Source organism: Spermophilus citellus (assembly GCF_964194105.1).
Source record: "Spermophilus citellus genome assembly, chromosome: 15".
Lineage (NCBI taxonomy): Eukaryota > Metazoa > Chordata > Mammalia > Rodentia > Sciuridae > Spermophilus > Spermophilus citellus.
The window spans coordinates 19,598,909-19,626,760 of record NC_138195.1 but is presented as its reverse complement, the minus strand read 5'-3'; the positions used below and the strand labels follow the sequence as shown (position 1 = coordinate 19,626,760).

At 47.2% G+C, this 27,852-nt stretch overlaps 1 protein-coding gene across 11 annotated transcripts in view; it reads left to right on the top strand.

The window, feature by feature from the left end:
• ARHGAP22 (Rho GTPase activating protein 22) overlaps positions 1-19,496 on the top strand; it is a 203,639-nt gene extending 184,143 nt beyond the window's left edge. For 2 of the 11 annotated variants that reach the window (XM_081267678.1, XM_081267679.1), the window contains exons 4-8: positions 2,013-2,145; positions 2,914-2,987; positions 10,993-11,114; positions 14,522-15,395; positions 18,645-19,496. In XM_081267678.1, coding sequence (XP_081123804.1) covers positions 2,013-2,145; positions 2,914-2,987; positions 10,993-11,114; positions 14,522-15,395; positions 18,645-18,873 — 1,432 coding nt within the window. In that variant the 3' untranslated portion in view covers positions 18,874-19,496. Of the gene's footprint in view, positions 1-2,012; positions 2,146-2,913; positions 2,988-10,992; positions 11,115-14,521; positions 15,396-18,644 lie in introns of those variants that run through there. The other 9 variants (XM_081267676.1, XM_081267669.1, XM_081267672.1 and 6 more) reach the window with 6 other exon arrangements.
• Positions 19,497-27,852: the final 8,356 nt, after the last annotated feature.

The following is a 27,852-nucleotide window of genomic DNA, read 5'->3' as shown; positions in this document are numbered from 1 at the left end:
CAACCTTGCAGCATCCCTTTCTGATGGTTCAGCATCTCTCCCTGGTGGGAGAAGCACCTTGGAAGGGGTCAGTGAACCAGACACATGAGGTCTGTGCCCACCTGCAGCTGACTTCCTAAGGGGTCTGGCAAACAGAACAAGCGAATATGTTCAGGAACCCGTGCCCTGATCCTGAGAACCAGTAGGGAACCAATAGGGTATATGACGGAGTTACCGGGACAGGCAAGCCCACAGGTCATGGGCTTTAGGGGTGGGAGAGTTCTCAGATAGGAACCCTGCCCAGGCTGCAGAATGGATTGTTTTCCTTTGCAGGACAGGGCCAGGTTGAAGAGGTGGGGCAGTGCCATCAGAAGCCATCAGAAGTTATAGGGTGGGAAATGTGAGTCCCACCATGTTGGGGTGTGTGTGTGTGTGTGCGTATGTGTGTGTGTGCATGTGAATGGATTCCAGGGGAATGTGGCATGTGGGGAACAGTCAAGAGGCTTCAGCCATGTTCTGATGGATGCTGGTGTTGGCATGGGAAGGAAGGGAATGACCAAGAACCTGCAGATAAAGAACCTGGCCCAGGCTGATCTGCCTCACTGCACCTCGGCAGCTGATATGACCCAGGTCAGGTCTGCTGTGTGACTGTGTCTGCTCCGCCCTGCACCCAGCTCCCTCCACCAGCGGCTTGTGTGTATGCCGACAGGCTGGTGGGTGCCCGCTGTGCCATGGGCTGTGGAATGTCCTTGGGTGCTGGCATCAGCAGGGGACTGAATTCACAGTGGGTGTGGGAGGGGAATTCAGGAGCAAGTGTGAAAAAAGCCTCGGGGCTGCCATTGAAGGAAGGACCTCTGCAGTGCCAGGAAAGGGGGACTGAGGAAGACCAGGGAGGACCTGCGAAAGTCAGGGTGTGGGGAACGGCCAGGGCCTGGGCACAGCAGGGCCTGCAGGGCACTGGGACCAGGGGAGGGGGCCTTAGGCAAGGCTGGCAGAGTACAAGGGCTGCACTGCCTCCAATGACCCACTAGCACCTGTGGAAGTCGGGGAAGAGCGATGGTTGACTCACCTCCATTTTTCTCTCTAGACACATGGCTCTCTGCAGGACACGCCGATGGTCCTCCCTGCCCTCCCCCATCCTCCCCAGGCTCCCGCTCAGTCAGCTGCTGCCACTGAACTCATAAGGGCCCAGAGAGAAAGGGGCCACTGTGTTTGACCCAGCACCTACTAGGGCTGTAATCACGCTGGGGCATCAGTAGCAAAGGTGGCTCTGGAGAAGGCAGTAGAGGGTGGGTAGCAGCTTGCTTGGCTGGAGAGGGAGGTCAGGCAGGATTTGGAGGCTGTTTGACCCTGACCAGACCAGGAGTCGCCAGGCCTGAGGCAGAGAGAGGGCCTCATGTGTATGGATTTGGGGGATGTGGGCATATGAAACCCTAGAATCCCAAATGTCAGAGCTGAAAGGGACACCAGTGCCTATCTCAGTGAGGCCACATGGGACTTGGCCAGTGCCAGGTGTTGCCTTTATGGCACAGCCACAGTCTCCCTGCCTCAAGCCATCTTTCCTGAGAGCCTCTCATGAGGGCCAAGCAGGTCTAGGACTTCAATCTAGGCCAGAAAATTGGATAAGCCCCATGGGTCCCAGATACTGCTTGAAATGCAAGCATGGAGTAGAGGCCAGCTGAAATCTAGGTGCTATGCCATGGAACCCAAACAGGATGCAGCCTGTGCAGGGGAGGCAGCCTTCCAGCTAGCCTGCACAGACAGGTGACTCAGTTCTGAGTAGGTGTCTGGGCATAATGAGTGTTTCCCGGCTGGAGCTCCAGCCACACAGCCTCAGTCCTCACCCCACTGGACACCTGTCCGCACCTGGACCTTTCCTCGGCCAGTGGCAGCTGGCTGGGATGGAGCCCCGCTACATGCACACACGTGGACCGTCTAAGACCAGAGGCTGTTCTTGGGGAGTGGGGCATGAGTGTCACTCCTGCAGCTCCCTGGGGTCCTGGCCTCACCCCTGTTTCCTCTTCCATCCCCAGCACCACAGATGTGCACACGGTGGCCTCCCTGCTGAAGCTCTACCTACGGGAGCTCCCTGAGCCTGTGATCCCCTTCGCCAGGTACGAGGACTTCCTCAGCTGCGCCCAGCTGCTCACCAAGGACGAGGGGGAGGTTAGTGCCTCCTGGGGACCCATCCTGGGAGGTGGACTGGTGGGTGGTGGGTCAGGACACCAATTCTTGACACATGGCTTTCAATGGCACATGGCTCCTGGGCTGAAGACTGCTGTTTGTGTGAGTGGGTAGCTGGAACATCCTGCTGTCTTTGTAGGGCCCTCCCCATGTGTCGACATAAGTGTCTGGGAGAGACAGGTTCCCTCCTAAAAAGGGATGCTGATCTAGGGTGCCCAGCTCTGGCTACTTGCAGTGGGTGTTTCTATGCTATGGCCTTCTCCCATGCCTGCCTCAGGCCACCCAGACCTGCCCTGGGGCTCAGTAAAAAAGAGACCTTTTACCTATTTATAACCTGTCTCATTTGGAAAGAATTTGAGATAGTTCTCAGGACAGAGGGTCCCTCCTCCCTCACAGCCCTGCAGGTGCAACCCTGGGCAGCTGGGGCAGGGGAAGTACTGTTTGCCTTCCCTGTGGCTGTGTTGGAGATGAGGGCTGTTATCTGTCAAATATTTGTGTCTTGATAAGTGAGCTGAGACATTCCTCTGTGACCTGGCAAGAGGCTCACCCCTCACACCAGCTCCCAGAAAGGAAATCGGCCTTCCCAAGAAGTCACAGCCTGGCTCCACCCCTCCATGGAGGGGCATGGAGGTGGTCATCTGAGGCTGGGCCCCCCACCTCTCTGACCCTTGTCCAGCCCTTCCCCCCCAGTCAGAGAAGTACCTCACTGCTAGTGTTTGAAATTCTGTGTTCTTCTTCTTCTTTCCCAAGGGGACTCTGGAATTGGCTAAACAAGTGAGCAACCTTCCCCAGGCCAATTACAACCTGCTCAGATATATCTGCAAGTAAGTGGCATTGGGGTGGGAGGCCACCCCTTCTGGCCCTGTGTTTATCCCTTGCTCCCCCATAGACACGCTGTCCTTTGCAGAGGAGGCCTGGGTCACTCACCCATTCAGCACAGCTTTGGCAAGTGTTGGTATGGCAAGGAGCACAAAAGAACCCAGAACCCGAGCTCAGAGAGCTGACAGTTCTTGAAAGTAGGCAGCTTAATCAGTCCCAAGTGGATCATTCTGGAAGACATACCCTCTGCCCTGGGCACTTCTCACCATCCCATCTCTCAAGCATGTGCCCCTTGATCACCACCCTTTTTTTTTTTTTATTTTTTAATTCAAAGTTTTATTTTAAGGGTTTATCTAAGACATTAAATAAAAGAAAAAATAAGGTAAGAGCAAAAAGCATTTTAACTATATTGTCAATCAATGTACATGAATATATAACTAAAATATCATGTTATTTAAAACATATATAACAATTCTTAAAAAGTCATCTACTATTATATTTTTAAAAAGAGAAACATGAGTGGTTTGCAACAGCAAATGTGGACAAAGCTGGTAAGGAAATTGTAATGCACATCAAGATCACCTGGCAAGCCTTTGTTGGTGCTTTTTTTATGCATTAAAATTATACATGATAGCTGGTTTGTTTAGACATACTCATACATGCATGGCATTTAACATGATCCATTGCAGCCCCTGGTGCCTCCTCCCCCCCCCCCCCCCATCATCCCTTACCATTCTCTTTCTCCTACTCTGCTGGCCAGGAAGCCATTTAAAGCACATATGGATGTTCCCACTCCTTACCTACTCACTCCAAGTACCTGTGCAATGAAGTCCAAGACTGACTTTTTATTTTTAATTTTTATTTATTTTTTCTTTTTTTATTGTTGGTCGTTCAAAACATTACATAGTTCTTGATATTTCATATTTCACAGTTTGATTCAAGTGGGTTATGAACTCCCATTTTTACACCGTATACAGATTGCTGAATCACATCATTTACACTTCCATTGATTTACACATTGCCATTCTAGTGTCTGTCGTATTCTGCTGCCTTTCCTATCCTCTACTATCCCCCCTCCCCTCCCCTCCCCTCCCCTCTACTCTCTCTCCCCCTTCTACTGTAAATCTTTTCTTCCACTTGTATTATTCTTTCCTTACCCCTCACTTCCTCTTGTATGTAATTTTGTATAACTGTGAGGATCACCTTCCATTTCCATGCAATTTCCCTTCTCTCTCCCTTTCCCTCGCACCTCTCATCCCTGTTTAATGTTAATCTTCTTCTCATGCTCTTCGTCCCTACTCTGTCCTTAGTTACTCCCTTTATATCAAAGAAGACATTTGGCATTTGTTTTTTAGGGATTGGCTAGCTTCACTTAGCATAATCTGCTCTAATGCCATCCATTTCCCTCCAAATTCTATGATTTTGTCATTTTTTAATGCAGAGTAATACTCCATTGTGTATAAATGCCACATTTTTTTTATCCATTCATCTATTGAAGGGCATCTAGGTTGGTTCCACAATCTTGCTATCGTGAATTGTGCTGCTATGAACATCGATGTAGCAGTGTCCCTGTAGCATGCTCTTATTAGGTCTTTAGGGAATAGACCGAGAAGGGGAATAGCTGGGTCAAATGGTGGTTCCATTCCTAGCTTTCCAAGAAATCTCCATACTGCTTTCCAAATTGGCTGCACCAGCTCTAATCCATTCTCTCTTTACCTAGAAAGAGACATTTATTTAAGGGAAAGCAGAGTTGCATCCTTTGCTTTGGTCTTGGAGCACCTTGAAGAGCTGTGGCCAGGGATCACTAGGCAATGCTGAGCTGACGTGGATCTGGGGCGAACAGTCTGGGCCTCTCAGAACACACACTGAGCCCGGATCGGCTGAATTCAAGCTCCCATTCGCCTGCTTCCCGCAGACAAACAGCTGTGACTCAGCACTAATCCATCTGGCTGAAACAACTGGTCAGCCCTTCTGATCCTACGGAGGTAAATGCCAACCGAGCCTTCATAGGTAGTGGCCACAGGTTTGAAACGGGGCTTGGGAGAGACAGTAAGGACCCACCCGTTGCATTGGTCGCCCGGCAAAGGGAAACGAACTGTCGCCATTTGCAAGAGACACCACCATGGCAGAGAACTGACGTCATCAGACTGCGGCGGAGGAGATAACTTCATTGAAACCTGCGGCTACAGCATCAAATAAATTTATAGGAGTAAACAGTAACTCAGCAGTCAAACAGAACAAGAAGAAACATGAGCAGCTTCAAAAAGCAAGGAAGAAAAGGAGTACAAACAATGCAGGACAGCCTAAATATTCAGGAGGACCTAGAGTCATCAGAAAAATGGTCATATAAAGAACTCAAGGAACACCTTAGACAGATGGAATGGAACCTTAAAGAGGATACAAGACAGCAAATTCAAGCAGCGAAAGAATACATTGAGAATGAATTACATAAACAGATAAAAGAAGAAGTTCAGCATCTTTATCAGGAGATAGAGATTACAAAAAATAATCAAACAATAATTCTAGAAATGAAGGAAACGATAAACCAAATTAAAAACTCAATTGAGAGTATCACTAACAGAGTGGAGCAAGTAGAAGCCAGAACATCAGATAATGAAGAAAAAAAATATCATCTTGAAAACAGTCTAGCCAACTCAGAAAGGCTGGTAAAAAATCACGAGAAAAACATCCAAGAGTTATGGGATAACATAAAAAAACCAAACTTACGAGTCATAGGGATAGAAGAAGGTACAGAGATTCAAACCAAGGGAATGAGTAACCTGCTGAATGAAATAATTACAGAAAACTTTCCAGAAATAAAAAAGGAAACAGATATACAAATTGAAGATGCATACAGGACACCGAGCACACAAAATCACAGTAGACCAACGCCAAGACACATTGTTATGAAGATATCCAATATACAGAACAAAGAGAAAATATTAAAAGCTACAAGAGAAAGGAGACAGATTACATTCAGGGGTAAACCAATAAGGTTAACAACGGATTTTTCATCACAGACACTGAAAGCAAGAAGGTCATGGAACAATGTATTTCAAATACTGAAAGACAATGGATGCCAACCAAGAATTCTGTATCCAGCAAAATTAAGCTTCAGGTACTACAACGAACTAAAAATCTTTCATGATAAACACAAGTTAAAAGAATTTGCAGCCAGAAAACCAGCATTGCAAAGCATTTTGAGCAAAACACTACACGAGGAAGAAATGAAAAACAATAACCAAAACCATCAGTGGGAAGTGCCTCGGTAAAGACAGAGGGCGAGGGGAAAGATAATCATGGAGAAACAAACTAAGTTTTTTTTAAAAAGGATAAATAATCAAACATGGATGGAAGTACAAACCATATATCAATAGTAACTCTGAATGTTAATGGTTTAAACTCTCCAATAAGGCGACATAGGCTGGTATCATGGATTAAAAAAACAAATCCAACAATATGCTGCCTCCAGGAGACACATCTGACTGGAAAAGACATACACAGGCTGAAGGTGAAAGGATGGGAAAAAATATACCACGCACACGGTCCTCGTAAGCAAGCAGGGGTGGCCATCCTCATATCGAATAAAATCGACTTCAAGACTAAGTTAATCAAAAGGGATAAGGAAGGACATTATATACTGTTAAAAGGAACCATTCACCAACAAGACATAACAATTATCAATAATTATGCACCAAATAATGGTGCTGCGACATTCATAAAACAAATTCTCCTCAAGTTCAAGAATCAAATAGACCACAACACAATAATTATGGGTGACTTCAACACACCTCTCTCACCATTGGACAGATCCTCCAAACAAAAGTTGAATAAAGAAACTATAGAACTCAATATCACAATCAATAACCTAGACTTAACTGACATATATAGAATATATCAACCATCATCAAATGGATACACTTTTTTCTCTGCAGCACATGGATCCTTCTCAAAAATAGACCATATATTATGCCATAGGGCAACCCTCAGTAAATATAAAGGGGTGGAGATAATACCATGCATTTTATCTGATCATAATGGAATGAAACTGGAAATCAATGATAAAAGAAGGAAGAAAAAATCCTACATCACATGGAAAATGAACAATATGTTACTGAATGATCAATGGGTTACAGAAGACATAAAGGAGGAAATCAAAAAATTCTTAGAGATAAATGAAAATACAGACACAACATATCGGAATCTATGGGACACAATGAAAGCAGTTTTAAGAGGAAAATTCATCGCCTGGTGGTCATTCCTCAAAAAAAGAAAAAACCAACAAATAAATGAGCTCACACTTCATCTCAAAGCCCTAGAAAAGGAAGAGCAAAACAACAGCAAATGTAGCAGAAGGCAAGAAATAATTAAAATCAGAGTGGAAATCAATGAAATTGAAACAAAAGAAACTATTGAAAAAATTAACAAAACTAAAAGTTGATTCTTCGAAAAAATAAATAAGATCGACAGACCTTTAGCCATGCTAACGAAGAGAAGAAGAGAGAGAACTCAAATTACTAACATACGGGATGAAAAAGGCAATATCACAACAGATGCTACAGAAATACAGAAGACAATTAGAAATTATTTTGAAAACCTATATTCCAATAAAATAGAAGACAGTGAAGACATCGATAAATTTCTTAAGTCCTATGATTTGTCCAGACTGAGTCAGGAGGATACACACAATTTGAACAGACCAATATCAATGGATGAAATAGAAGAAGCCATCAAAAGACTACCAACCAAGAAAAGCCCAGGACCGGATGGGTATACAGCGGAGTTTTACAAAACCTTTAAAGAAGAATTAATACCAGTACTTTTCAAGTTATTTCAGGAAATAGAAAAAGAGGGAGCTCTTCCAAATTCATTCTATGAGGCCAACATCACCCTGATTCCAAAACCAGACAAAGACACCTCAAAGAAAGAAAACTACAGACCAATATCTCTAATGAACCTAGATGCAAAATTCCTCAATAAAATTCTGGCGAATCGAATACAAAAACACATCAAAAAAATTGTGCACCATGATCAAGTAGGATTCATCCCTGGGATGCAAGGATGGTTCAATATATGGAAATCAATAAATGTTATTCACCACATCAATAGACTTAAAGATAAGAACCATATGATCATCTTGATAGACGCAGAGAAAGCATTCGACAAAGTACAGCATCCCTTTATGTTCAAAACATTAGAAAAACTAGGGATAACAGGAACTTACCTTGACATTGTAAAAGCTATCTATGCTAAGCCTCAGGCTAGCATCATTCTGAATGGACAAAAGTTAAAGGCATTCCCTCTAAAATCTGGAACAAGACAGGGATGCCCTCTATCACCACTTCTATTCAATATAGTTCTCGAAACACTGGCCAGAGCAATTAGACAGATGAAAGAAATTAAAGGCATAAAAATAGGAAAAGAAGAACTTAAATTATCACTATTTGCAGATGACATGATTCTATACCTAGAAGACCCAAAAGGGTCTACAAAGAAACTACTAGAACTAATAAATGAATTCAGTAAAGTGGCAGGATATAAAATCAACATGCATAAATCAAAGGCATTTCTGTATATCAGCGACAAAACTTCTGAAACGGAAATGAGGAAAAACACTCCATTCACAATATCCTCAAAAAAAAAATAAAATACTTGGGAATTAACCTAACAAAAGAGGTGAAAGATTTATACAATGAAAACTAGAGAACCCGAAAGAGAGAAGTAGAAGAAGATCTTAGAAGATGGAAAAATATACCCTGTTCATGGATAGGCAGAACTAACATTATCAAAATGGCGATATTACCAAAAGTTCTCTATAGGTTTAATGCAATGCCAATCAAAATCCCAACGGCATTTCTTGTAGAAATAGATAAAGCAATCATGAAATTCATATGGAAAAATAAAAGACCCAGAATAGCAAAAGCAACTCTAAGCAGGAAGTGTGAATCTGGAGGTATAGCGATACCAGAGTTCAAACTATACTACAGAGCAATAGTAACAAAAACAGCATGGCACTGGTACCAAAACAGGCGGGTGGACAAATGGTATAGAATAGAGGACACAGAGACTAATCCACAAAGCTACAACTCTTATATTTGATAAAGGGGCTAAAAGCATGCAATGGAGGAAGGATAGCATCTTCAACAAATGGTGTTAGGAAAACTGGAAATCCATATGCAACAAAATGAAACTGAATCCCTTTCTCTTGCCATGCACAAAAGTTAACTCAAAATGGATCAAGGAGCTTGATATCAAATTAGAGACTCTGCGTCTGATAGAAGAAAAAGTTGGCTCCGATCTACATATTGTGGGGTCGGGCTCCAAATTCCTTAATAGGACACCCATAGCACAAGAGTTAATAACAAGAATCAACAAATGGGACTTACTTAAACTAAAAAGTTTTTTTCTCAGCAAGAGAAACGATAAGAGAGGTAAATAGGGAGCCTACATCCTGGGAACAAAGTTTTACTCCTCACACTTCAGATAGAGCCCTAATATCCAGAGTATACAAAGAACTCAAAAAATTAGACAATAAGATAACAAATAACCCAATCAACAAATGGGCCAAGGACCTGAACAGACACTTCTCAGAGGAGGACATACAATCCATCAACAAGTACATGAAAAAATGCTCACCATCTCTAGCAGTCAGAGAAATGCAAATCAAAACCACCCTAAGATACCATCTCACTCCAGTAAGATTGGCAGCCATTATGAAGTCAAACAACAACAAGTGCTGGCGAGGATGTGGAGAAAAGGGTACACTTGTACACTGTTGGTGGGACTGCAAATTGGTGCGGCGAATTTGGAAAGCAGTATGGAGATTCCTGGGAAAGCTGGGAGTGGAACCACCATTTGACTCTGCTATTGCCCTTCTCGGACTATTCCCTGAAAACCTTAAAAGAGCATGCTACAGGGATACTGCCACATCGATGCTCATAGCAGCACAATTCACAATAGCTAGACTGTGGAACCAACCCATTTGCCCTTCAATAGATGAATGGATAAAAAAATGTGGCATCTATACACAATGGAGTACTATGCAGCAATAAAAAATGACAAAATCATAGAATTTGCAGGGAAATGGATGGCACTAGAGCAGATTATGCTTAGTGTAGCTAGCCAATCCCTAAAAAACAAATGCCAAATGTCTTCTTTGATATAATGAGAGCAACTATGAACAGAGCAGGGAGGAAGAGCAGGAAGAAAAGATTAACATTAAACAGAGACATGAGATGGGAGGGAAAGGGAGAGAAAAGGGAAATTGCATGGAAATGAAGGGAGACCCTCATTGCTATACAAAATTACATATAAGAGGTTGTGAGGGGAATGGGAAAATAAACAAGGAGAGAAATGAATTACAGTAGATGGGGTAGAGAGAGAAGATGGGAGGGGAGGGGAGGGGGGATAGTAGGGGATAGGAAAGGTAGCAGAATACAACAATTACTAATAGGGCATTATGTAAAATTGTGGATGTGTAACCGACGTGATTCTGCAATCTGCATTTGGGGTAAAATTGGGGGTTCATAACCCACTTCAATGTAATGTATGAAATATGATATGTCAAGAGCTTTGTAATGTTGTGAACAACCAATAAAAAATAAAATTAAACTATTAAAAAACAAATTGGCTGCACCAATTTGCAGTCCCACCAACAATGAACAAGTGTACCCTTTTCCCCACATCCTCGCCAGCACTTGTTGTTGTTTGACTTCGTAATGGCTGCCCATCTTACTGGAGTGAGATGGTTTGATCACCACCCTTCATGTGTCATCCTAGGCCCTGGCAGGGGGCATGCATGGGTAGCTCTCACCCAGCCCCAGGTCTAGAGGTGCAGCTAGCTGTGTCCAGCAACCATGGAAGTCCGCGGGAGGCCTGGCTGGGTGTGGGGGTGTGCCTGGACGTGGAGTGGGTGTGGCTGGTGAGCAGAGCATAAAGGGCCAAGAATCTCAGTGCAGGGTGGACTTCAGATTTCACTTCTCCACCAATTGCTTCTTCCTTGCTTTGCAGGTTTCTGGATGAAGTTCAGTCCCATTCAGATATCAACAAGATGAGTGTCCAGAACCTGGCAACTGTTTTTGGACCTAACATGCTACGGCCACAGATAGAGGATCCAGTGACCATCATGGAAGGTAAAAGGGAAGCTTCTTGGGGTGCCAGTTGCTTGTGGGTCTGTGCTCATCTTTGTCCAGGGTTGGTCTTTAGAACCAGCACAGAGCCAGGCCAAGGGGAAGGTACCTGAGATGGCTGTGCCTCTATCTCTGGGGACTTAGCTGGAGCCTCTTTAGACCCCACCCCCTTGGGGTCTGGCTGTAAAAGGAACTTCACCCTGTGACTGTTAGCAGTTTTCACTGGATGTCATGGGAATGGCCCCCAGTTACTGTGGTGGAGAGGGAGGGGTCAGTGACCCTTGAATACAGACATTTTTTTTTTTTTTTTACTTTGATGATGAAGTCATTGTCCTAGATTCCTGGGTGTCAGAGCTTTGAAAACCCCTGGGGAATTTTTCTTCCATGATAACAAATAATATGATTTTTTTTTTTTTTTAAAGAAAAGCAACATAGAGAGACTAAGGTTGTAAGGTCATGTGAGCCCAGGGGTTGGAGGCCAGCCCAGGCAACATAGTAAGACCTGGTCCAGAGAGAAAAAACGGGGGGAGGTAGAGAGAAGGAAAGGGCAGCGTGGGTCTGGTTTCAGTGTGCCTCGTTTTCCTCTCCTTCGCACTCCATCACTTGCTTTCAGTCCTCTAAGCAGCCTGTGCTATGGTGATCCCCCTGATTTTCTAGATGAGGAAACTGAGGCTAACCGGTGAGGTCAGCCAGCCACATTTAAAGGGCACAGGTCTAGGGTGGCCTGGAAATGAACGCCCGTGCTCACTGGCCCCTAGGAAGACTGACAGAGTTAGTGCTGGAGTCCTGAGTCCTGCTGCTCCCTCACCAGCAGACAGGTTTCTCCTGAGGTTCTAGCTGATAGCAGAGGCTGGCCAGGACTCACACAGTGACAAACACCAGTGGGGGCCACACCATCCTGGCCCTGGGTGAGCAGAAGGCCAAGTTCCTTGCTGAGCATGACTGGGGGAGATGTAGTAGTATGGGGGTGAGTGAAGCTCCTTGGTTCTCCCTCTGCCTAGGGTGTGGCCTCTTCTTTGGCCCTTTGCTCAGGCCTCTGTGTTGGCCTGATTCTCCTGCTCCAGGGAAATCCCACGCTCCCACCTGCCTGGCTGCACAAATGCCCAAGGGTGAATACCTACCCACCTACCTTACTGAATTCCTGCTTCATCTAGTTTTCTTTTTTTTTTTTAATTTTTTTTTAATTGTTGGTTGTTCACAACAGTACAAAGCTCTTGACATATCATATTTCATACATTTGATTCAAGCAGATTATGAACTCCCATTTTTACCCCGTATACAGATTGCAGAATCACATCAGTTACACTTCCATTGATTTACATATTGCCATTCTAGTGTCTGTTGTATTCTGCTGCCTTTCCTATCCTCTACTGTCCCCCCTCCCCTCCCCTCCCCTTCCCTCTTCTCTCTCTACCCCATCTACTGTAATTCATTTTTCTCTTGTTTTTTTTCCCTTTCCCCTCACTTCCTCTTATATGTAATTTTGTATAACAATGAGGGTCTCCTTCCTATACCATGCAATTTCCCTTCTCTCTCTCTCTCCCTTCCCCCTCTTGTCCCTGTTTAATGGTGATCTTCTTCTCAAGCTCTTCCTCCCTATTCTGTTCTTAATTGCTCTCCTTATATCAAAGATGACATTTGGCATTTGTTTTTTAGGGATTGGCTGGCTTCACTTAGCATAATCTGCTCTAGTGTCATCCATTTCCCTGCAAATTCCATGATTTTGTCATTTTTAGTGCTGCATAGTACTCCATTGTGTATAAATGCCACATTTTTTTTATCCATTCATCTATTGAAGGGCATCTAGGTTGGTTCCACAGTCTAGCTATGGTGAATTGTGCTGCTATGAACATCATTGTAGCAGTATCCCTATAGTACACTCTTTTAAGGTCTTTAGGGAATAGTCCAAGAAGGGGAATAGCTGGGTCAAATGGTGGTTCCATTCCCAGCTTTCGCAGGAATCTCCATACTGCTTTCCAAATTGGCCGCACCAATTTGCAGTCCCACCAGCAATGTACAAGTGTACCCTTTTCCCCACATCCTCGCCAGCACTTGTTGTTTGACTTCGTAATGGCTGCCAATTTTACTGGAGTGAGATGGTATCTTAGGGTGGTTTTGATTTGCATTTCTCTGACTGCTAGAGATGGTGAGCATTTTTTCATGTACTTGTTGATGGATTGTATGTCCTCCTCTGAGAAGTGTCTGTTCAGGTCCTTGGCCCATTTGTTGATTGGGTTATTTGTTATCTTATTGTCTAATTTTTTGAGTTCTTTGTATACTCTGGATATTAGGGCTCTATCTGAAGTGTGAGGGGTAAAACTTTGTTCCCAGGATGTAGGCTCCCTATTTACCTCTCTTATCGTTTCTCTTGCTGAGAAAACACTTTTTAGTTTGAGTAAGTCCCATTTGTTGATTCTTGTTATTAACTCTTGTGCTATGGGTGTCCTATTAAGGAATTTGGAGCCCGACCCCACAATATGTAGATCGGAGCCAACTTTTTCTTCTATCAGACGCAGAGTTTCTGATTTGATATCAAGCTCCTTTATCCACTTTGAGTTAACTTTTGTGCATGACGAGAGAAAGGGATTCACTTTCATTTTGATGCAAATGGATTTCCAGTTTTCCCAGCACCATTTGTTGAAGATGCTATCCTTCCTCCATTGCATGCTTTTAGCCCCTTTATCAAATATAAGATAGTTGTAACTTTGTGGAGTAGTCTCTGTGTTCTGACCAAAGAATTCCTGATGTAGTTCTTTCCTGGATTTTTAGTTACCTCAGTCAAAGGGTCCATCTAAGCCTTTGACCTTCCTTATCTCCTGGCAGACTTCCCCAGGGTGGTCTCTGTTGGGTTGTGGGTAATAAGAGTGAGCTAGGCTGCTGGATAGCTGTCATGGTCCTTCCCAAAAGCCTACTTTTGACACCAGCCTCACCACCATAGGAACTGTGTCCCCAGAATTGTGTCACAGGGCACTTGGTCAGATTGTTGTGTGCCCATGGGATTGTGTGGAAGATACTGTGTGCATGCCCACACGCATGTAAGACAGCTCCATTCCTGTGCCAGGGTCCTCTGCCCCCAGAGGGTGGACAGTCAGGCACAGCCAGCATCAGCAGCATAGGAAAGAGACACAGGACAGCCAACAGGGCTCTGCTGTGCCAGGTTCAGGTTTTCAGTTTCAGCCTGCTCCTGTTCGTACCACAGCCCTGATGGGAATCGTCCCTGTTTCCTCCCTGCTCAAGCTCTGCATCCAGGGAAGGAGATTCTTAGGCACAATTCTTCTGCCCATGTCTGGATCCAGAGGGCATGGGATGGTCCTTTACACCAGCCTCAGGTGAAGGCTTCTTAGGGGACAGGTACCCTGCTTGGCTGGGGACGGTCACAGCAAAGCCTTTTTCTTCTCTTTCCCTGGCAGGTACTTCCCTAGTCCAGCACCTGATGACTGTCCTCATCCGCAAACACAGCCAGCTCTTCACCACGCCTGCCCCAGAAGGACCTGCCTCCCCTTGTAGGGTCCCACAGTGCAGAGTGGGGTGGGGCTCTGAGGAGATCCCCAGCGACAGCCCAGGGGAGCCTGGTGGCTCCAGTCTGCCCACACACAGGACCTCATCTTTGGACGGGCCAGCTGCAGCCATGCTTTCTAGAACCTCCCCTCCAAGCCTAGGCAGCCAAGGTGGCCCTGCAGCCACCAGCCCTGGGAAGAGGGTACAGACTCTGCCCAACTGGAAGTCTTCCTTCCGGCAGCCAGGGTCCCGGTCGGGGAGCCCCAAGGCGGGCAGCTCGTCTCTAGAAGTGCCCATCATCTCCTCTGGCGGGAACTGGCTCATGAACGGGTTGTCTTCTCTTCGAGGTCACCGCCGGGCCTCATCGGGAGACCGGCTCAAGAACTCAGGTTCCACACAAAGACTCTCCACCTATGACAATGTGCCCCCACCCAGCCTCTTTCCCAGCACTGTCAGCGTGACCAGCACGTTGTCCTCCCGGGAAGCCTCCCTCAGCAGCTGCACGGCCTGCCGGGCTAGTGACTCATCCACCTGCAGCTCCCTGCACACCGAATGGGCCCTTGAGCCCTCGCCGCTCCCCAGCAGCAGTGAGGACCACAGGTCCCTAGACCTGGGCCACAGTCTGGATGAGGCGGGTGTGGGTGGCGGCAGCAGCGGTGAACCCCAGGACCCAGACAGCCCGACCCAGGACCACTCCCGCCACTGCCAGGCTCTCCAGGGCCTGGTGGCTGAGCTCAGAGCAGAGCTGAGCCGGCAGAGGACTGAGTATGAGACAAGTCTGAAAAGGTAAAGGGCCCCAGCTGCACCAGGCCACAGCCTCTGTGGCTGCCCACTCTGGAAGAGGGTGCTGAGAGGCGGGGCTGAGAGCTGGGAGCTCTTCCTGCCTCTCCAGGAGGATGCCCCTGGGACCCCTGGGTGGGCTGGGCTGAATTCTCTATCTCTGTAAACTCCAGAGCTCACTGGTCTGGCATGTAGTGAGTGCTCCATCCGTGCCCCCGGACATGTAGGTGAGCATGTCAGCCCTGGCCAACCACTGGCACTGCACTGTGGCCAGCCTGGTGGGGAGGGAGAGCTTTAGGGGCTGGAGTTCAATTGCTGTACTGAGCCAAGCCCTCCCTCCCATCCAACGTGGTCACAGAGCTGTTGTGCCACCCGCTCCGGGTGGTTTCCAAGTTCACTCACAGGTGGGTCCGAGATGCATCCTCTCAAAGCTGAGTACTCCACTAAGGTCCATGCCGTTCTCACTCACAGCCAGCCCACAGGGCTTCCATCAGCATCTCAGGCCCTTGCTGCTCAGCCCAGGCCTCCTTTAAGCCTGGGTCTCACACCCCTGCCGGCCTTCAGTGACATTTCAGGACTCCATTTTCCATTAGTCTGGGATCTGGGAGGGATCAGGGACCTGGGAGGACAGCGACTGGCCCTTTTGCTCTGCTGCATCGGGCCAGGTGTCTACAGACACCATGTTCATAGCAGGAAGGGACGGGAAAGGACATTGGAGCGGGGGAGGTCATGGAAGTGGTGCCTGAGCCAGGACTTGAAGGACCAATAGGATGGAGCTGAGCAGAGGAGAAAAACCCAGGGTGTAAAACAGGAAAACCACACAGGTAAGCCCTGGTTCCAAGGTGATACAGTGGGAGCTGGGGACTGCGAAGGATGACCTTCCCACATGGCCCAGAGGTCAGAACCAGCCTCTCCCTGCCTGCTTGCTTATGGAGCCACCTTGACCCTTTCCCTGTCACTGCACAGTGTGACTTGGTTCCTGGGGGCGAGTCCGATGTTGTTGGGTGGTGGGCTGTGGCTCAGGCTGCCCGGGGTCAAGTCCTAGCTCCACCTGGCGTTGGCTGATGTTGGCCCACCCATTTGTCCTGAGGATGAAGTGCCTCACTTGGGTGGGCTAGCTCAGACCAGTGCTGCAGGTCCCCGGGGCTCAGGAGCCTCCACTGCCATGTTCTCTGCAGCTCTGTGGCTGGAGGAAGATGATGTTCCCAGAGGAAGAGGGACCTCAGCAGAGAACCTTGTGGTATCCTCATTGGCAGGGTGGCCCGGAATGTTGTCCTGGTCAGAGGGAGGGTCTACAGTGAGGAGGGTCTGAGAGCACAGGAAGGAGGGGGCAGTCAGCACCTTGCCCATCCAGCAGGCCTTTGGGGAGTGCACCCCCTCATGGAGTGGCTGTGAGGTCATCCGGCTGGTGTGGTGGGAAGGGCACATCTGAGATCCGCTTTACACCCTACCTCTCTCGGAACCTGGAGCCCCTCCGCACGTCCCGATGCAGGTCTTCCTTCAAGCATTCCCTGAAGAGACTGTTGTCTGTGAAGTACCAGATTCTGGTCTAGACCCTGGGAACACAGCTGTGACCCAAACGGACCAAAACCCCTGCCCTCATTCTTTTGCAGGGGGGATAAGGGCAGAAAAATCATGCATGATCCATTTCCATCCATGTCTGGTGTGGTAGAATGCACACAATAAATTAGCTTGGAGGGAAGAGGGACCCTGGGAGAAGGCTGGGGCAGGTCCTCAGCCTTGGGCAGAGGGGATAGTGTGAGGGCCTTTGAGCCTGGGTGAAGCTCTGGTCTTGTTCAGCAGAAGTGAGAATGAATGAGGAGCAATGGAGGGTCTAAGGCACTTTGTTCCCTCTCCCATGTCTACCTAGCCACCACCCTGCAGAGGAGTGGTCATCAGGGACCCAGGGAAGAACAGAAACCATTTAAAAGGCCAGGAGGCTGGCACAGGCCAAAGGGGCCAGCAGTTGAGGTGGGGAGAAGCAGCCAGATTGCCAGCATATTTTGAAAGTAGAGCCAGTGAGTTTTGCTGGTTGATAGAATGTGGGAGTGAGAAAAAGAACCAACTCCAGGAGTACATGACAGCTTGGGTGGAGCAGCTGGAGGAAGGTGCTCCCTGGAGGGGTGCTGAGCTGGGAGTGGTGTGGAAAGTAGGGTTACAAGCTCAGTTTTGGGCCCAGAAAGTTGGATGTGCTCAATAAATAGGCTGGACAGGGGGCTTAGGATCAAGAGACTGGACAGGGTCATTCAGGCAGAGAGGAGGAAGGGAGGCCCCTGGCCCTGGGGCAGCAGGGAATGTGGAGATGCCAGCAAAGAAGGGGCTGGGACCCAGGAGAAGCAAGTGAGATCTGCTTTCTGACCGCATGTCCTTGCTCCCGTGAAGGGTGGTTTCCTTTTTCCAAACTTCAGCTCAGTGATTCAGATGGAGGCCTGGGCCCTGTCTTGGAGGGTGTGGAACTGATGTTTCTTCCACATCTGCCATCTTCCAGATGCTGTGCTGGGCATGCACTGTCCTCCCTGTCTGGTGACTGTAGTGTCTTGGGACGGGCTCACCCGCTGTATTTCAGAGGACCATGTGGGGGCTCAGTGCACTCTTAGCTCATCCACCACTATGGGGCTTATATCCCCCAGGCCCCAGTGTGCAAGTCCCAGGAGTATCTCAGGGTGGACACCAGGAGCTGGCCAAAAAGATGGAGGTACCAACTTTTGCAGAATGTGGTGTAGACCACCTGGGAGGATCTGTGGCGCACCCAGGAGCACTGCCACAGGACCTACGGGGAGGGTCGCTAAGGAAGCAGCACCCAGGGGGACACTTGAGCTGGGACACGAAGTGCATGTAGGAACTTCCTGTAAGTGTCAACGGCTGGAGTGCTAGGTGGTGTCGGAGCAGCAGGAAGGAGAGGGACATAGGAACAAAGACCAAGGGTCAGTTGGGGCTCTCCCCTCCCTTCTTACAGGGTCCAGAGCTACTCTCAGCCAGGGCAGGCAGCCCTCGGTGGGACAAGTGATGGGGCTACATGGGCCAGAGTCCTTTTATTTTAGTGGGGACTCATGGTGGCCTCCAGCCCTCAGTGCTGAGAAGGCATGAATACTCATACCGACCCGGTTGGCTCTCTGGCAGAGTGCCAGGTCTTGTGATGCCCCCCCCCCCAAGGACCTTGCCCGATTTGGCCAGGGCTGCCCCTTTCTAGATGGTGCTGTTGGGTAAAACCCAGCAAGCCAGAGTCTGAGAAATCTTTTCTTGATTCTTTTTAAGCATGGAAGCCAACAGTGCTGACCTGAGGAAACAGCTGTCACGGTTAGAAGAAGAGCTGGACCAGGAGAAGAAGAAGTACACCATGCTGGAAATTAAGCTGAGGAACTCCGAGCGGGCACGGGAGGATGCAGAGAGGAGGAACCAGCTGCTGCAGAAGGAGATGGAGGAGTTTTTTTCTACCCTGGGAAGCTTGACTGTTGGAGTCAAAGGTGCCAGATCCCCAAAGTGAGAGAACAGAAGAGCTCACTTGGCACCTGCTCCACTCTACCCTCAGCAGAGCTGGCACAGGCCACATGAGGAGCCAGAACCCTCTCGCTCAGACCAGGCTGTTGGCAGGGCCAGGTGCTCTGGAACCAGCTGGAGAGAAAGACCCTAACACCCCGATGGGGACTGTTGGGACCCCATACACCCCAGGTGGGATCTGGATGCTGCTTTTATTGTGCGGGTCCTCATGGGTGTCAGAGGGGACAGTGCCTGCCACAAGAGCAGCATTTAGCCTTTCACCCAGGAAGATTCCCCCATGGCTACCCAAACAGATGACACTCAGGAGCCAGCAGCCACCAGGAACACTTGACCTTCTTTATTAAATTTGCTCTGAAAGCATGATGCCTTACCTGATCCCTTCTTTATGTCTGTGCCACAGGGGTTGACCAAGTTCTCTTTCTAGCAGGGTTGGGAGCCCCCTGAAGGCTCCACATTGTTGTTAGGGGAACTGGATTTATGCAAATCTGGGTTTTAGTTGCATCCAGTGCTCAAGACCAGCCCCCTTTCCTCCATCCCTGCCTTGGGCTCTGCAGCTGGTTTCTGCCTGGGGAGGTCCCTGAGCCCCCCCCCACCACCACCACTACCACCTGACTTTCTTTGCAGGTCTCCAGTTTTGTTCCAGGGCTAGAGCCTATGAGCTGGAGAACAGGAGTGGTACCCCAGGTGGCTGATTTTTGTATAGGGCCCCATAGCATGTATTTGCCCCACCTCAGCTGGGGCCCAGGTGGCATCTTCCTTCCAGAGTCCCTGCAAGCGAGTGCCGACCCTGTGCCTTTCATGCCCACAAACCCTCCTCTAGTTTATTCTGAGATCTCAAGACTTCATCCCTCAAGAGAGCCCCCTCTCCCATCTGAACGCAGCCAGCCCAGCCTAGGGACAAGCCTCAAGAGGAGCAGAGTCCGTGCTGCCATGACCTGCTCCTCCTCACGCAGTGGCCTCACATGTGGCCTCTCTACTCCCAAGCAGTAAACTGCTGTGGTTTGGGGGGAGAGTGGTAGTCACCAAAGTGCCCCAGTTTCTGACCACTGGAGAACTCATTCACACCCAAACACCCATCTACCTGGAGTCAGGCCTAGCCTGGCCAGTTAGAATGAGCCATGTGACAAATGCCAGGATCACGATGCTCCCAGGAAGCATCATTGGTTGACCACCGTGAAGTGCAAGCTTATAGGATGAGTCCAGAGCTGGGTCACTCCCCTGGTGGTGAGGTAGGCCAGCTGACTATCCCTGCAACTTACTAGAAGCCTCAACAACCAGGACACCTGCCAAAGCACATCCGCGGGCAAGGTTAGAGCATTGCTGGGCACTCTGGAAGGGTCCGTGGAGACTTTCTAAGTTTGGGAGCAGTACTGTGGCCAGCCACATTCCAGGGGACTAATGATTCCCCCAAAGGTAAATTACCGCCTTCCCCTTCTATTTAGGAAAAAGAGAAAAGATTGGGGCAACTTATCCCCCACAACTCAGTAAGATGGGAATTGTCCCCTTTCGTCCTATTCAGAGGGAAAACTGAGGCTTGGGAACACCAGTGTGTTTTTGTGATGGTATTGAGTTCTCTCACCATGATCCAGGAATTGCTTTAAGCTGCAAAGGAAAATATCGTAAGCTGTCAAAGTTGTAGAGGAGATGAAAGCTCATGTGGGTTTTGCAAGATGAAGGACTGTCTGGTCTCATCCACTAATCCCAGAAAAGGCTCAGCCTCCTGCCAAATCCCTTATAGGGGATGGCAGCTTGTGAGCCATGTCTGCCACCTGCTGGCCTAACTGGGATCTGCATGGACAACTTGTTTGAAAATTAATTGGCACTATTCAGTTCTGCCTGCCAATCTCTGTCTAGAAAATAACAGATTTCTGAGTATAAAGCACATTGAGTTTCCGAGGCTGACCCAAGATGAGGGCTCTGGCCTGGGACCTCTACACCTATCCCCTTCTGCTCTCCCCAAATGAGTTACATTTATTCAACCTGTTCCCAAACCTGTAGTTCCTGTTGTACCACCAGTCATGACAGAATTTAATATTAAGTAAACCAACGAGTTGTGAAATAAAATAGGGAAATCTAACAGAATGTTTTAGGAAGACACAGCAAAGACAAGTTGCTAAAATAAATCTTGTCAAATTGAGTATAAATGAATCAACCATACAATATTGGGTAATTGATTAAAAAAGAAAAGAAGAAAAACCTTAAGAGTCTGCTACTCATTGATTGCCTCAAAGGTATTTTAAAATTTGTGTTTGACTTTAAAGAACAAAAAGTCCTGGAAATTGTAGAAGAAGTCCTACATGGAAAAGAAACAGGCTTAGGTTAAAAATCTGACTTAAAGTTAGAATACAATTTTAATGATAAAGACAGAACGGGGGAATCCCTTGTTTTAACTGTCTTTTTTGAAGGATGGGGAACTGGGAAAGAATCATATTCATTCCACATAGAAGGGGAAAAGAACTTTGGGATGGAATCCATGTGTTTCTCCTGCCTGGGGGTGATAATAAATGGAGTCAGTAACAGTAGCCACATGCTTCATGAACTCTCCCCATCTTCTTTGGCTTGAGGGTCTCAGACTCTGCAGAACCCTCCCAATGTCCACAGTAGTTCTATTGAAGGGACAGGGACGTGCCTCCTATGACCTCCCAGGTGAACAGCCACGACACTGTCTCTATCCCACTGCTGCTGCCTCTTTCCCTGGTATCCACCAAGGACAACTACCTGCATCAGAATCACAGCTTTTCCTACCAGGCATGTCGCTGCTCTTTGCAAGTCCCACCAAGCCCTGTGACAGTTGAACCCATGAGATCTCAGGATGTGCTGTGGTCTGTGACAAAGTCGGGAAGTAAAGCCAGGGAAAGCTTTTTGTCTGACAGCAAAGAGCCTGGGCTTGTCCTCTTGGAGCTGTGAGACTGGGGTCTCAGTTCCCTCAGGTCTAAAGGAAGATATCTCACAGAGAGGCTGTCATGCCAGCCGTTCCAAGCCTCTGGCGGGCATCTCATTTGCTCTTTAGGGGACTTTATTCTCTGTGCTTTATTACTGAGGACACGGAATAACAGAAAAGTTAAAGACCTGGCCCACAACCATGCACAAGGCAGCGGAGGTGTCCGAACCCAGACAGGCTGATGTCAGGGCCTGCATTCTTAACCATTAGTCCAGGTCAAAAAGATGCTGGCTTGATGGAGTATTAAACATGCTTCACTGGAGGCTGTGCACAGGAGGCCAGATGAGAGCTCTAACAGATGGATGTTGACACCTGAACTCAGGTTTGTAACAAAAATGGGAATCACCTAGGCAAAGGTGTAATGAAAAGTGTGAGCACACACAGGGTGAGAAAGTGGGGGATGGAGGGCTAGAGAAGGAAGCAGGGATCTGGTCATGGGGGGCGGTGAGATATGCTGATGTTAGCCTCATGCTTCAAGAAAGTTTTCCTCCCTGACATATGGTGTCCACTAGACCCCACAAGGCTCTTCCTCTGTGTGCAGGTTGAGGGAACAAGACCATGAGTTCATGGCTTTTACAGAACTCACATTCTAGTGGAATAAGACCACAGGGAAGTAAGCAAAACACAAATAAGATACATGTGGATTGTAACACATGCTCTGGATTAAGACGATCCCAGGATGCTATTTTGGACAGGTTGGTCAGGAAGTCCTCTCTGAGGTGACATGTGAACTGAGAACTCAAGGATGAGCCCAGCCATGCAAAAGTGCTGCCATCATAAGAGGAGCTATGGAAGTATAGGTGACGGTGCAAGAAGAGCTTAGGATGGATCTTGGGAGGCCCCCAAAGGCCCACGTGCTAAAGATTTGGTCCCCAGCTTGGTCCTATTGGAAGATGGTGGAGTCTTTAGGAAATGGAGCTTTGTTCATGAGAATTATTACTAGGGGTGTGCCCCTGAAAGGGACTGTGGGACTCAGACCCATACTTTTCCTTTTTTCCCCTATTCCTGGCCATAGGCTGCCTCACCACAGGCCCCAAACAACAAGAACAATAGATAGATCATGGACTGAAGCCTCCAAAATTGTGAGCCAAAATAAAACTTTATAAAGTTTATTATCTCAGGTATTTTGTTACAGTGAGGCAAAACTGACTAATACAGATAGAAAGAGGCAGTGTGGATAGAACCAAGCAGGGGCCACACTGCATGAGCCCATTACACATGTAAGAAGTTATTCTTGTTCTAAGGGAGATAGAACAAGAATCAACTGACATGAATTGGCTTTCATTTTAACAAGATTCCTTTGGCCATTGAAGGGAGAGTGGATGAATGGGGACAGAAGGAGATGCAGGGAGCTCAGAAGCTGAAAAGACATGAGACGGAATGAGGGTGAGGAAGGTAAGAAGTGCACAGGCACATCTTTCAACAAGTCCTGGGAGGAATGGAGCAGAGAAACAAGGGATGGGGGCCAAGGAGAGGGTCTTCAAGGTGTGAACTATTAGAGCACGTTTGTATGCTGCTAAAATGACCCAGTGAAAGGGGCAAAATTAATGATGAAGGAGAGAGTTAGTTCCTAAAGAGGGAAGTCAGCAAAAAAGCAAGACAGTGGAAAGGTTGGTCTTTGGGAGAAGACAGAGAAGACAGCTGCAGACAGGCGTATAGAGATGCACATTCATCTTTGAAATCCTGAAAATATTTGAATGTGTTTACCTTAAGTAGCACTCCTCCCAACGTGCTTGAACAGGAAACCCTTTATTTGCATTGACTTTTTGGGCAGTGAGTACAACAGTTACAGAGTGAAGGTTCTGGGGCCAGCCTACCTATCCAGGTGCGATCCTGGATCCACATGTCCCATAGGCTGAAGGATGGATGCTGGTGCTCCAGGACAGATCAATCTCCACCATGTCATCTGGGGATCCATGTCTTAAAACAACCCAGGAATTCCATTTGGGAGTCAGGTTTGAGAGAGCACAGCCCAGCCCTTCCAACCTGTGAAATCATAAGTCCTAAGTACCCCTCCACACACAGATGTACATGTCACCCACAGCGGGCAGAGCTGCCAGGCCTGGCCACCATCAGGGCAGTGGCAGCTGGCAGGGGTGCCTGGTAGAGACGCATTTTCTGTAATCACTTCCTTTTCCTTTCTTTCAGCAGGATTTTGGTTTCTGTTCATTCACAGCATCAAAAGGAAACAAGGGGCAGTGTCTGGGTCACATGGGGCTGGGGACATAACATGCAAGTTCTTTGGCGCTTCTGCACTTTGAGGTGGGTGGGTTCCAAAATGTCTCTTCTTTCCAGCACATCAGGTCAAAGGGAAAATTAGTATTTAGTTCATATCAAACTCTTTCTAAAGTTTACCTAAAGACAAAGCTTCCATTTAGAGAGAGAGAGTGATGGTAGTTGGAATAAGAACTCTGTGGAGAGTGGTTGAGTCATGGTCATGGCAGCCACAGTTTACCAAACACACACCATATCCTGTTCTATACGTGCGAGCCCTGAATCCTCACAGCAACCCTGTAAACTTACATCTTAGGCTTCTTCATTTACAGATGAGGAAACAGAGCCACAGAGAGCTGAAGCCACTTGCTGTGATTAGCAGAAGGGATTCTGCTTTGGGTATGTGGCTTCAGAGCCCATGCTCATACAACTGCGGGAATTTCAGTGTAGTATGCAGCATTCTTATATCCACATTTTGAGGGCCATGAACACTGCATTTTCAGAGGACAGAAATGGTGTAGAAGACAGGTCCTGGTCTTTGGTTTACCCAGCCCAACATGCTGAATCTTACCTCCAGGCATTGTTATCTGTAAGGGAGGCTCTTCCATCCAAGGCATTCCTGGGTGAGGCCTCAGCAGATTAGCACACAGGCTACCATCACATAACTGCAGAGATGTGTGGTGACCTTGTCATCTGTAAATGGGGAGGAGGGAGTGTATGAATAAAGCGAGCAAACATGTATGCAAAACGGGTTATGTGAGAGAAAAATTGACGGGAGGGTTTTATCAGAGGAGGAATGATTAGATCTAGGCCCTAAGCAGTGAGGGTCTAAAATGGGCAAACGTGGGCATAAACAGAAGCATGTTCACAATGATGTAGAGGATGTACCTGGAGGAGGGTCAGCTGGAATGACACATGAAATAGAGCCAAAGTAAAATGCTTAGCTGTTCTCTCAATAAAAATCCCATACTGATTTTATGAAGAATTTTCCTTACCAACAGCATGACGTTTGGGCTGCTGGGGATGGAGAAGACCAGAGCAGAGGGGGTGGGTACCATGTACAGCAGCTCCCAGGTGGAGGCCACACAAAATGCTTTCCTTTCTCTTAGCATTTCTCCATTTAATCATCCCTCTTCTGTTCCAAGGCCAAAACCAGCAATTACATTGGTTTTACGCTGATTTTTGTTGAAGCGTTCAAAGTCTGTCAGCCCAGTTATCTCCACCCTCTTGTGACAGATGGAGAAGGAAAGCACAGCTCAGTGCAACTGAGATTTGCCCAAGGTGACCTCAACACTCCCTATTTAGGCTCACCTGGACTCATGGGAGCCAGTAGATCCCAAACCAAGATCTCATCTCATCAGGGTGCATGTGCTTTGGTTTTCTCCCTCTCATTTAATTTGACCACTCCTTGGATCCTTCTCTCAAGGTAGTCATAAATTCCTTCACATTTCCTGCCCAAACTTCTCCCCAAACTCCTCCCCACTGGGGATGAGCCCAGGGGTGCTTAACCACCAAGGCACATTTCCAGCACTTTTTTTGGTGTGTATTTTATTTAGAGACAGGGTCTCACTAAGCTCTTGAGGGCCTCACTAAGGTGCTGAGGCTGGCTGTGAATTCATGATCCAGCCTTCTGAGCCATGGGGATCACAGGCGTGTTCCACTGCACCTGGCCTGCCCAGTTTTTAGGAGTGCTACCCAACTCATAATTCACCCAGTCCTTAGCAATCAGAACCATGCCCCTAGCTGTCCAGGTAGATCCAAAAATCTCATGTGTTCGACCTAATAGGCACCTCTCTTCTTTCTCCTCTGTCCATAAAGTGGTTCTAACAAAAATGGGTGTAAGGGCTGGAGGAGCAGATGACCAACCTCAGGAGGGAAGAGACAACAAGACTGAAGAGGTCCACAGTTGGGGGAGCAAAACACTTCTCCCCTTCCTCCCCTGCCTGAAACAGGAAATTGTGGGTTGATGCCAGGCGTTCCGTTACAGTTCCTAAACAGGTATGCACAAATCGTACCATACTGCAGCCATGCTTTCCCTGCAGACCTCTTGCATGCTGTCTAACCATTAGGGTTCAAAACTTCCTCCAGTTCCAAATACTGATTTTGGTAACATCACCTATGTAATGACAATGCATTTGAGTCCTCACTGCCCCCTCAACTGGGTGTCTTTGGCTTCCAGGCACCAAGCTCCACACCTCTAGCCCAACTGGACTTGCTCCCACTGCTACTGACCATCCTAAAACATGGGTCTGGTCCCACCACTCCTCTTCCTCACATTCTACAATGGGTTCTGCCTAGAAAATAAAAAGGAATTCCTAATATTTTCAATTCTGGCCCCCTTGGCTTGATTCAATTCTGAACCTCAACTTTTCAGCCTTATTTCTCATTATTTCCTTTTTGATATTAACATTTTAAATATTTTCTAATTAGTTATACATGATAGCAGAATGCATTTTATTTCCTTGTATGCAAATGTGCAATTTTTCATTTCTTTGGTTGTACACGATGTAGAGTCGTGCCATTTGTGCAATCATACAAGTACCTAGGTAATGACGTCCATCTCATTCCGCCATCTTACTTACCCCTGTGCCCCCTCCCCCCTGCCCAATCCAAAGTTCCTCCATTCCTTCCCAGGCCCCACCCCCCATAAGCATCCACTTATCAGAGAGACATTTGGCCTTTGGTTTTTGGGGATTGGCTTACTTCGCTTAGCATGATATTCTCCAACTCCAACCATTTACCTGCAAATGCCATAATTTTATTCTCTTTTAATGCTGAGTAATATTCCATTGTGCCACAGTTTCTTTACTCATTCATCTATTGAAGGGCATCTAGGTTGGTTCCACAGTTTAGCTATTGGGAATTGAGCTGCTATAAACATTGATGTGGCTGTGTCACAATAATATGCTGATTTTAAGTCCTTTGGATATGGACTGAGGAGTGGGATAGCTGGGTCAAATGATGGTTTCATTCTAAGTTTTCTAAGGAATCTCCATACTGCTTTCCAAAGTGGTTGCACCAATTTGCAGTCCCACCAGCAACATGTATCTCCCTCCTCACCCCCCCCATCCTCACCAACACTTATTGTTGCTTGTATTCTTGATAATTGCCATTCTGACTGGAGTGAGATGAAATCTTAGTTTTTGTGTGTGTGTTTGTGTGTGGTATTGGGGGCTTAAACCTAGGGCCTTGTGTGTGCGAGACAAGCACTCAGTACCAACTGAGCTATATCCCCAGACCCTTAGTCTTAGTTTTGATTTGCATTTCTCTAAATTGCTAGAGATGTTGAACACTTTTTCATATTCTTGTTGACTGATTGTATTTCTTCTTCTGTGAAGTGTCTGTTCAGTTCCTAGCCCATTTATTGATTGGGTAGTTTTTTTGGTGTTAAGTTTTACACATATCCTGGAAATTAGTGCTGTATCTGATGTGCCTGTAGTAAAGATGTTCTACTTTGTGGGCTCTCTCTTCATGTTATCGGTCATATCCTTTGCTGAGAAGAAGCTTTTTAGTTTGAATCCATCCCATTTATTGAGTCTTGATTTTATTTCTGGCACTTAAGGAGTCTGGTTAAGGAAGTCAGGACCTAATTCGGCATGATGAAGATCTGGGCCTACTTTTTCTTCTATGAGGTGCAGGGACTCTGGCCGAATTCCTAGGTCCCTGATCTACTTTTGAGTTTGTGCATGGTGAGAGGTAGTGATTTAATTTCTTTTTGTTGCATATGGACTTCCAGTTTTCCCAGCACCATTTGTTGAATAGAATATCTTTTCTCCAATATATGTTTTCGGCACCTTTGTCTAGTAAGAG